Raw genomic sequence first — 11,607 nt, 5'->3', positions numbered from 1 at the left:
AGCAGACGCTCTCCTCTTTCGGAATCTTTGAGAAAAATATATTAGTGATAACAAATTTATTTTTTGTTCTATTATATTTATTTCTTGACCATTCTATTTTTGCATTACTTGTTAAAGAATATATATTTCTAGACTTTCAAAGCTGTTTCATATAATAAAGCAAAATATCATGATTAGTTTCAGTTTATCTTATTTATTTTTTAAGTTTAGTTGATAGAAAGTAAAACTTCAGTTTCTTATTGCATATTTTTCCTATTTAAATGTTTATTTTAAAATGCATCCATCATCTCAGTAAGTTTTATATTTAAATATTTAACAAAATTAAAGAGAAAAATAAAAATCTTAGTGAAATTTTTATTGTTTTTCTTTGAAATATTTTGGAAATCATATTTTTGAAAAATGAGCGAGTTATGATTTCTTAAATTAAAAAAAAATATATATTTAGCTTGCTTTAAACTTCATTCTTCATGCAAATACCGTAATTAATTGACTTTTAATATATAAAAAACTTACTTTTATAATGAATTTTCTCAAGAGAGCAACTTTATCTTAATATAATAAGATCTTTTAAAATGTAAATTTGATAGCATTTCAAATGCATGAGATGGCATCTTTGAAATGTCTCTCATTGTAAGCTTAAATGTCAATGACAAACAGTCAAAATAAGTTTAAAATTTGATTGCTAGAATTTAGAAAAATTAACACAGCTTCTATTATGATAGAGATGGTATATAGTGCAATGTTTATGAGCAAATTGACTTCAATTGTGTAATAAATATATTTTCATAGTGAAATTTTTCACGAAAGCTAATTTGTTTACATGAAGAAATTTTAAAGTGGAACTTCCTCAGTTCCTCTAACAGAAATTGAAAATAACCCTGTGTTAGATAAGACTAAAAAGATCAAAATCCAGTTGAGAGATTTTTTTCTTAGCAGCAGTTTAAGCATTTATAAAAAATAAAAAAAAAGAAGTTAGGTAATTTTTATTAGTGAACATATTGTAAGATATTTTTTATACTAGCCACCTTTCAAAATTATCTTGTACAATATATAAACTTTAACGGTAATCAAGTCGAATGCAGAGCACATCAGTATTTAAATATTTTAATACTTCAAACCCACCTCCGATCCTAACAGCATAATTAGTTTTAAAAAATATATTAACCAAATTTTTTTCACCTTTTAGCTGTTGCCCTAGTTGAAAGTACTTCGATCACAATTTTAACAAAATAGTTAACACAGAGGAAAAAATTAGATTATTGTATGGTAAAAGAAATCCCTCCTAATACTGGATAATAAAACCAAAATATATATTATTTATATATTTCACTTCAATTTTCCCATTCACAAGATAACGATTTTCTAAAAATTCTGGTTTTCAAAATTACCCACACACAATTAATAAAAAATACTTAACTGAAAAGCGGGTTTAAGTGAATAAATTAATTTTAGACCATGCTCCAAGGTATCATGAAAAAGTTATTAAACTTTACCAAACTTAATTTCATATAAAACCATATTTTATTTATGGTGTTTATTTCTATAAAATTACAAGATGACTCTAAATAAATACTTAATGCATAACTAACTGTAAAGCTTAGTGCCAAATATTTTTATTAATTTACAAATAGCACATGGACAAACAAATTTGATTAATTACGAGGAGAGAAAAAAGGGCCATTCGGTTTAAAGTCGGAGCATCCACTGCCTGGTATGTGGAGGTGCTGCAAGTTTTTATATAGTTAACATTTCTGTATGAAAAGCTACTAGTTGAATTCTTTTTTTCAAATTTTTATTTTATTTTACCAGTTATTTGAAATTCTATTTTAGCATTAATAGTATTAGCAATAGAAAGAAAATAGTTGTCAAGCCACTTTTCTTGAATTCTACTGTGAAGCACTTATGCTGTTTAAAATTTACTTTGAAGCACTAAACAGTGTTGCTAATATATAGAGAAATACCATGGTGCCACATGGGAGAAATATTTATAAATAGATAACATACTTACCTGAAATGAGTTTGTGTTAAAAAGAGAGAAAGATATTATTATAATTTTGCTACAAGTGGGAGCTTTAGTATTCCATCACAACTATACAATTATAGTATTTAAGTAAAAAAAAATGTTTTAACACAACAATATCATTTTGTTGTAAAATATACATGTAAAACTTAAATTATTTAAAAAAATTAAGAAACAAAAATGTTGCAACAAAACAAGAAATAAACTAATGATAAAGTTTAAAGCGTTTTTATTTGTTTACATTCAAAAATAAGAAATTCACTAATATTGTAATCTGTAGATATTGTTGTAATAAAAAATTTTCTATGTTGGACAGAAATATTTAAATTTGTAGTAATATAATTACACATAGTGAGCAACCTTTGCCATCAAGTTTAAAATCGTTTCAGATAAACTTAACTATTGTTTGCAATTAGTGTGAAATAATGGTGTATACAAAGATGTTTCACATAAAGTTAAATCTCTCTGTCATAACTATTAAGTTGTATTTGTCAAAAATGTTTTAAATCGAACTTTTAAAATAAATATTAACCCGAAAGTTTAAGATGACACAAGCTAGTCAATAATTCACTTATTTCAGTCATTTTTTAAAAAAATTTGCCAAAAGTTAGATGTAGTAGTATAATTCAAAAAAAAAAAAAAAGTATACAAAACAACAGTTATAAATAAGTGTTTCAGAAATTTTCAAGTTAGTGTTATAAAAAATAAATATTTATATTACATATAGCTCAATAATCATGTAATAAATACCTTGAATTAAAAAATAATTATCATTAAGAAATAGAAATCTTGAAACAAAAAGTAATGAACTAATAAGAAATGTAAATAGAAGTCGATTTTTTTAAAATTTTAATCAGAATCAAAGCTTAAATTAAAAATTTACCAATAACATATAAAATCTTCATATTGTTCAAAATTATCATGTCATAATATAACACTAGAATGTTTATTATATTGTGATTTTCAGAATTTATTTTAGTTAACAATTATGAAAGAAATATAAATGTTAAAAACCTTTGGCATTAAAAGTCTAGTTCTAATAACACAGGCCAATGAACGACCTTTGTCGTTGGGCTCTATTTAAGATCCTTTTACAAAAACTAAACTTTTATATAATATCCTCTGTTATTAATCTAAGACATTGATTTGCACGTGTGCTGAAGGAGGTACAGATCAGGATAGATTTCCATATCATTACTACTATGTTGTGGTTATCAGAAATGATTAAATATTAGAAAAAGAAATACATACAATACAAATTATAAGCATAATACATTGAAGGCCTAGTTTAACAACTTAGGTCAGTCCCTTTAATGAAACTCATATGATGTATAATATAGTAAAAACTAAAAGCATAATTTGTTATTAAGCTAGGATAATATTCATCGTTCCAGGTCTGATATAGAATATAGAAAGGATATAAGAAAAATTTATGACACAAAAGAAAAGTATTTAACAATCAAATATTGATTGGAATTGTTTATTTTAAAAACAATATACATTGGACAAAAATGTTTATGAATGCATATGAAGCAATAAATCTTTTACTGATTTTAAAGTTCTATCGCTATTACAAATTTAACAATGCTTTGGATAGTTGTTTGATTTACAAAACGATATGTTTATTGAAAATCACAAGTCAAAATTCTTTCGATATGAATCTATCAAGTAAATCTAATCACCACACGTATCAAAATTCAGATGAATTCTTAGTCTTGAAACTAATATCAGAAATAAAACGTTTATGAATGATATCCATTGCTATAAACAGCATCAAGGCGATTCATCTACAGAATACATTTCCAATAATAATTATTATATTTCAACTTAATACAAGTAAATTTATTTCAAATGATAAAACAAGTTTTTATAACAAATTTATATTAAAATCCATTCAAAAATACAGCAAAATTAGCAGTATAATAAAGTTTGTAAACAAATAAGGGTAATGACGTCATGCGAACTGACCAAACCGACTAGAAACCTGGTGCACTTCGTGCGTAACTGGTGACACTGGTTTGAATATTGGAACGATCGGTGCAGTGCACTGGTGTAACTGGTTTTAATATTGGAACGGTCGGTGCGGCAAACCAGTGTAACCGGTTACACCGGTTAAAGGAAATCAAATTCAATACTTCTTGTGGCAATTAAAAAAAGGGGGTTACTCTCTTTCAATCGTATTTGTTTTGCTCGTTGATGCATGTGCTATGGTGTTTTCTACACTAGGGAACGCTGCAAGATCCATACCGCCTATATCTCCGGGTTATTGTTTCCGGTGTATTTTAAAGACATTTGGCTCAAAGCGTGATCATAGTGTTTTCAGATTCTTGCAAACGTGGTATTTGAGTGCATATTACTTGTGTTTACAATGCTAAAAATACTCATGTTCACAATGCTAAAGGTGCTAACACTACCCTAAAATGGTGCACAGCTTGCAACAAGAACAAACAGTAATAAACAAATGGAAAAAGGCTAAATCAGGACTGCCAAAAAAGCGAGTTATTAAAAATCTAGCAACCATATCACCTTTTTTAACAATATAAATAACTAAAACAATTTTTACTTCAAACTTTCCAGAATTACTTAACAACATTAATATCTTATGAAATACATCAGATTTGAGATCAGAAATTATCTAATTTACTTCTTTTATTGAAAACAAAATTATCCGTTCAAAATATCACCTCGCGGAATAAGCTGTAGTAAGCAGTTGCAAACTTTCTAACCAGAACTAGAGCAGGTATACAGCTCGAGATTGTTATTGTTTACATTTATATTGAAAACACCATCCATTATGTGCTATGTATTCTTTTTATACACATGAATTAAGAACTAAAACACAGTAAATCCTTTTACAGCACCAAGTTATTCCACGCACCAAACCAAAAACATTTTTTTTAATGAAGTAAATGTTTGGTTGAAGTAAATCATATTTTAATGGTAATAAAATATTTTGCCAATACCAAGATGTTTGTGAAGTCTTTAATCATTTACAGTTTAAATATATTTTAGGTATTAGAAAAAAATTAGCAATTTTTTTTCTTAAATTAAATCTTAATTACTTGATAAGCTTTTTACTTTAGAATAAGTTGACCTACATGAATAAAACTGTCAGGTAAAATATTTATTTAGATATTTCTTTCTAATATTTCTTATAAACAAATTATTTTTTCCCTCAAATATTTTTATGTTCTTTCCCGATTAGCATAACCAGATTATTTGTTCTGATCATTTACAGGCCATTGTAAATGAAAATTATCCTTAATGAAAAACTTTTATTATTTTAATAATGTGGTTGCAAATGACATAAAATGCATATTTTTAAGACTAAAATAAAATGAATGATCTAAATTTATGGATTAAGACAAATAATAATAAGATTTTATGAGCAATATTATGTCTCATAATGAAAAAATTTGTCGCAAAACGTGAGATAATCATCAAGCATCAAAATAAGCTAAACCTAAAACACTGAAAGTTTGTTGCCAACAAAAAATAGGTATTTACTTCCTTTAATTTGTAACTATCATTTCTATCATCTATTCATTCAAGAAAGAAAGTTAAAAGCTGGTTTAAAGTTGAACGTGTTATTTAATGTTTTAAACAGGAGCAAATGTACGTATGATTTCTGATAATTAATTAATGATTTCTGATTATTCTTAAATTTTATGTCTGTAATTGTTACGGAATTCTTCCCCTGTATTACTGTCTCATCATATTAGATATAAAATAGGACTTCTCATTCTTATGTTAGCCGGTATATCTAATTATTCTAAAATGAGAGATTATAAGTCACTATTCGGTCGATTGTTTCTTTAAGTTTAGATTAAAAAAAAAATTATAACGAATTTAAATTTTTTATTGTAAATTTGTTATTCATTTTTCCCACATATGTTTCTTCTGAATGAATATTTCCTTCAGAGTTGTTAACAAAAAACTGTTGTTTTAAACTTCAATTAATAGGAAAAATGCTTGTTCAATTAATATTTATTAAATGACTATGATATTTGTAATTTATAAGCAAAATGAAAATTCAATCTTGTAATGATAATCCCCCGAATTGCTTACGATAATATTCTGAACAATAAAATATTTATTTTACTGTTAATTGACATATTGTTGCATTACTTTATTCAATTTTATGTCTGAAACGTATTTTTTAATACATAAAAAAAACATGAATGTTTAAAGTTAAATTATTATTTTTCAAAAAAATGTTTCGTTGTCAAAAGCATAGGATTTTTAATTTATTAAGGATATATTTCTTATTTCTTAAAATTTCCTTGACTTCATTGAAAAATCCCTCTTTTACTTTATTCTAAAGTGAATGTTATTATCAATTTACTTAGAGTTCAGTGGAAATTTCCAGTATAGTTATGCTTCCTTTTCATTAGATTTTAAGTATTGTTGCATAACACTGCTTTTTTTTCTAAACAAATACATTAATTTGTTACACTAATAAAAATATGTCACTTAAATGTACATCATATTTATATGATTTATGAACATGCATAACACATATTTAACTAATATTTTAGAAACAAACATGCTATAATGCTGAACAAAGCCCTTGGAGTTGCTAATGAGCTTCTGTTGTCTTTAACTGTACTGGTCAGTAAACCTTTTAAATACTTATTTTTATAGCAATTTTTCTTACATGATTTATAAATATTTTTAGTATATTTATATGTTTTTAAAAGAGTTTTTGCAGTTTGTAATAAATTTTTTTGTAAAAATTTTTGGTTTATAAAATATGTACCTTACGAAATATTATGAAAAAAATTACGACATTGGAACTTGTTGCAGAAACTGCATTTATTGAAGTGACGGAGTTTCTTTTTATTTATTATAAAGATTGAAAGAAATATTTTATGATCTCTATGCTGAGTATTATGTAATTTCTTGTAAAATGTAGGCTAACGGGAATTATTTGCAGGTGACAACCGTGGCCTGCAGTTTAAGCAATGAAGCTTGTTTTGACCTTGGTCTTAGGAGATCAGATCTTCAATGCACTTGGTGTGATAAATTAGTACAATTTGAATTGGATGACATCCTTAAGGATAGCTGCCTTAACTGTTGTGTGAAAGCAGAGAAAGAACCTGTTAAGGTATGTGGGATTTAAATTGACATTTCTTCTATCAGTAAAATATTTCAAGTTATTCTATTTGATAATAATAAAATTATTCTACAATCCCTGCAAGCATTAGTCATATAGTTTTTGTACATGCTTTTAATAAAGTTGTAAACATTTATGCAGTTTAATATATTTTTCTGTTCTTTAAACTTTGAAGAGCTTAGTGGGAGTGAGAGACGTATGTCAGGTTTAAAAACATGCTGCTGTCAGCTTTTTTTGTTAAAAAATTTCTTCACATGGAAACATTTTGAATATAGCAATTTTGAATAGAACAAGATTTTTTTTATGATTATATTAAATCATTTAAATTTAACTTTTGAGTAAGCAATTCAATTTTTAATTAGTTTAGTAACAATTGGATCTGCATCATTAGATTAAGTGTTCATTGCTAAATTTTTAGATGATGTTGATCATCATCAGTGGTTCGACAGACCAGGGTGGGTCTTCTCAAGAAGTTTTTTCCAGGCTAACCCTTTTCCTGCAAGAGTTTTTTAGTTTTTAAGACCAAAGGGTTTTTTTCTAGGCCATCTATCCATCTCAAATTCACCCTGCCTCTTTTTTGTGTGCCATCTGATCTGGCAGTGAAAATTCTTTTTGTGGTATGGTTTTCATCCATTCTGATAACGTGGCCTGCCCATTTTATTCTTTGTCGTTTAATGAGGTTAATAATGTCAGGTTCATTATATGAGTGATAAAGCTCTAAATTTTATTTAAGCCAAACATGATTTTTTTTTAAATTCCTTCAAAAATATTTCTCAAGACCTTTCTTTTAAAGGTACCCAACATAACCTCCTCCGTACAGGATATCGTCCAGGTTTCTCAAGCATATGTTAAAATGATCTTAAAAGAGATTTATATAATAAAACTTGTTTTTTTTATGAATTATATTGGATTTTATGTATTTTCCAATTCCATTAAAACATCTATTGGCTATAGTTATTCTCTTTTGTATTTCCATTGTAATTTTGTTCCTGTTGTTGATTACAGAACCCAAGTAAACAAAATTGTCAACAACTTCAAATTTATATTCTTCAATTTCTAAGTGGGTGTTATTGAATCTTATGTTAGTGCAAGGCAAATATTTAGTTTTATTATTTAGTTATAATTTTTAAATGATACACTCTCATAAAAAATTAGAAAATAGCTTTTTCTAGAAACAATAAATTGCGTAAAAATATCAAAATTTAAAAGCTGACATTTAGTTTGGTATAACATTACTTTAAATATATTTTACATGCTGCTTTTGATTAATCAAGGTTGTTGTTTTAACTTTTCTAAAGATCTGCCAACTGTTTTGGAAGTCTTAGCGTAATCGATAGTTATACTAATAGATCATTTATAAAATATATATTGTTTATTTTTAGAAATATCCTCAAGCGCGACTTGAAGTGTGTGGATGAAAAGTCGGTCACTACCCACAAATCCAAGGTAAATATAACATAAAAAATATTCGAACTATACAAGACTTGGAACAGTTTTTGTTCATTTTATATCAATATTTTACCTTAGTTTTTACATTTAGTATGTAACACTAATTGGATAATTTAACACAAATATTGTAAAACTTTTCAACTATATATTCTTTGCTAGAAATTAATTTTTATCCTATTTTTAAAATTGTATGCCAGTGCAAATTGTATGTTCAAAAAAAATTTTTTTTTCTTTATTTCTAAGTAATTGTCATTTTCTCAAAATTTCATTTGATATATTATTCCAAGTAATTTTTTTGCTATTGTCTTGTTTAATTTATTGCATTTGACTCTTAAAGTAGATTTTTATAACTTCCATTTATAGCCTTTTAATTTCTTTAAAAAATTGTCCACAATCGAAGAATTCACAAAATGTCTTTTGACAGAGCTAAAAGACGATAATTTTTCTTACAGTTTCTGGTAATTCCAATAAGAAATGCTATAATGAAATACGACCTGTATTTATTTCAGACTACTTAATTTGTGTTCCAGTTAAGTAATTAAATATATTTACGTTATTGTTTCAAGAGTATATGACACAATAACATGTATGTTTACTCCTATACTTATGTTTAATGGGAGACTATCATATTTTACTTCTGCCTCTCAATTTTTCGTATTTAGACTATTTTTCCTTTTTTTTATTAAACTGAAAAAAAAGATTTTTTTCTTATTAAAAGTAAATCTTACATTTCTCAAAAATATTTATTTTTTTGCTCATTAAAACTGTCATCTATTGCATATGGGTATTTTTTTGAAAAATGGGGGGACATATCGCTCCATATTTACTTATACTTCTAGCATTGGATATATGATTAATAGTAGCTTATATAAGACAAAAAGTTAAGCCATTACTTTTTTTACTGCTAAATAATAACCAAATTTACCAAAATTGAGAACATTTTGTAATCCATGTTTTTGTGTCTAATAATTTTGAATATCTTAAAAATAGAATTGTAAAAAAATTGGTACAATGCCTCAAATAAATTTCAAAATGTTATGCTTCATATATCAATTTCCTTTTTCAATTAGCATAATTTTTTTTTGAAAATGTAAAATGCAATTATGCCTTCTGAACTTCTTTAAATGAAATATTCTAATGCTTTTAATATTTTTTTCCACCAGCATTTGTGCGTGGTGACCAATCAAAAAATTTCTCTGGACTCACTGTGAAGTATGTTCGGGGAGCAGATCCAGTGATCAAACTTCTGGATGCTGAAGGGAATGCTCAAGAAGAACTTAGCATTCAGAAATGGGACACTGATACAATCAATGAATTTCTTACTGAACATTTAGAATAGTTTAATTGTCTTGTTTATTATTATTTGTTTTAATGTCGAAAAATTGCACTGCAGACTAATGCTTCCTCTATCTTGAAAAAGCTTTTAGGACTCTTGCTGTACATGTATGAAGATTGTTCAAGAAACTAAGAGATTAGTTTGAACAATTTGATGTTTGTGTTCTGCATGATTTCTTATGTGTTTTGTTAAGATATCCTGATAAAGCATTGGAATCCGGTGTTTTTGTAATATGCTTTTAAAAAAAGTTTAATTTTGGAATAAAAAAACTATTCTTTGAGATTTCTTTTATTTTGTATTGAAACTTTTTGGGAAGTAAAGTTTATTTTTAAATTTTTATAGATATTCATCTTTTAAACAAAGAAAATTGTCGAGAATTGCATTGGCAATTCTTTGTATTACTTTTATATATACTTATTAGTAATAAAAGTAAACTAAAATATCTTGTAAACATGGGTGAGTTAATGTTTGCTCTAAAAATGACCGTCTATTTATAAAATAAAAGAAAGGAAAATGAAAGAAATATAGGATTTTCTTTCTCACTAAGTTTCAAAATAAGTTACAAAGTTTGTCAGGAAATGGAATTTCTCATTAAAAAAAAAGTTGTAAGAAAAAATAATTTTAAAATAACCACTATTTGAAACATGACAAGCAGTATGAAGGCGAAGTTAGCTGACGCTATAGGCAAATATCTGTTGAAACAGCCAAACTTAGAGGTTGGGCAGCTCCAAAGAGCACGGCACATCGTCCAGAGGTATATTGTATCCAAATCCTGAACAAGAAAGTTTTATAGCTGAAATAAAGTTCAGCTAACACCTGACAGGAATGCCTTGCAGTTCCTAGGCCTTAATGCGCCACTCTTTGACTAGAATAGAACTCACAATTACAAAGTATATGTCGTGAAGTCTCCTCCTCAAGATGACATTCTCTACAAAGAGGATCAGATAATACACCCATTATGCATTGGTGTCTCCTGAGGGTGCAGCGTCCAGTGAGAAGACCAATGATCTTCCTCAAACTGTTCCTGTTTAGCTTAAGAAGCTCTTTTTAACGCACACTAGAATAGTCATGATTAAGCTCGCTAGCCTGACCATCCAAGTAGCGCCATTGCTCATAGGCAATTTTACCTTAGAGCTTGGAAACAGTTGCCCTGAATGATGTGGGGGAGATTCCCAAAGCTGGTTTAGGGCCCAAAAAAAAAATCGCACTGGAGCCAGCTCATTTTCAAGATAACCCACTTTTATAGGTACCCAATGTAGGTATACCTTGTTATGAGTAGAAAGCTCACAGAGAAACGAGCACTCCCACATTAGTGAAGAGGGGAATTTACACCTTGATAGTGATAGGAGAGCAGCCTGGCTGGTCAGAGCAGAAGTGCATAGAAGCCAAACATGTAACACAATACATTGTTTTATGGTTTTTGTAGTTAGCTGTCATTTGTTGAAGAACTTTTTTATTATTATTCAGAAAATAATCAGTATCAGATTTATGTGATACTGTTGCTAGAATTTTGAATTTTTTTACTATTTATCTTATTGACTAGCTGAAATTTCTTCTCTTTTAGTTTATATATAAAAATGCATAAATAATTACATTTCACAGCAAAATCTGAACTCATTGAATAAATTAAACTTTTATAATGAGGTAATCACATTTATAATAAAAGCTGTATAGTAACTTTCTATT

At 27.2% G+C, this 11,607-nt stretch overlaps 1 protein-coding gene across 2 annotated transcripts; it reads left to right on the top strand.

Moving 5' to 3' along the window:
- The first annotated feature begins 5,418 nt into the window (after positions 1-5,418).
- Positions 5,419-10,201, top strand: LOC107445116 (selenoprotein F). Of its 2 annotated transcripts, none has more exons than XM_016059455.4 (5): positions 5,419-5,635; positions 6,559-6,631; positions 6,957-7,127; positions 8,519-8,582; positions 9,749-10,201. In XM_016059455.4, the coding sequence occupies exons 2-5, from the start codon at positions 6,575-6,577 to the stop codon at positions 9,922-9,924; spliced, it is 468 nt and encodes a 155-aa protein (XP_015914941.1). In that variant the 5' UTR covers positions 5,419-5,635; positions 6,559-6,574; the 3' UTR covers positions 9,925-10,201. The 2 variants fall into 2 exon arrangements, with proteins under 2 accessions (XP_015914941.1, XP_015914942.1); XM_016059456.3 differs by having other exon boundaries at positions 5,632-5,777.
- Positions 10,202-11,607: the final 1,406 nt, after the last annotated feature.

The sequence above is a fragment of the Parasteatoda tepidariorum genome, chromosome 1 (genome assembly GCF_982258835.1).
Source record: "Parasteatoda tepidariorum strain Cologne lab strain chromosome 1, Ptep-v5.0, whole genome shotgun sequence".
NCBI lineage: Eukaryota > Metazoa > Arthropoda > Arachnida > Araneae > Theridiidae > Parasteatoda > Parasteatoda tepidariorum.
The sequence above is the reverse complement of the archived record's forward strand: the minus strand, read 5'-3'. Positions and strand labels throughout refer to the sequence as shown.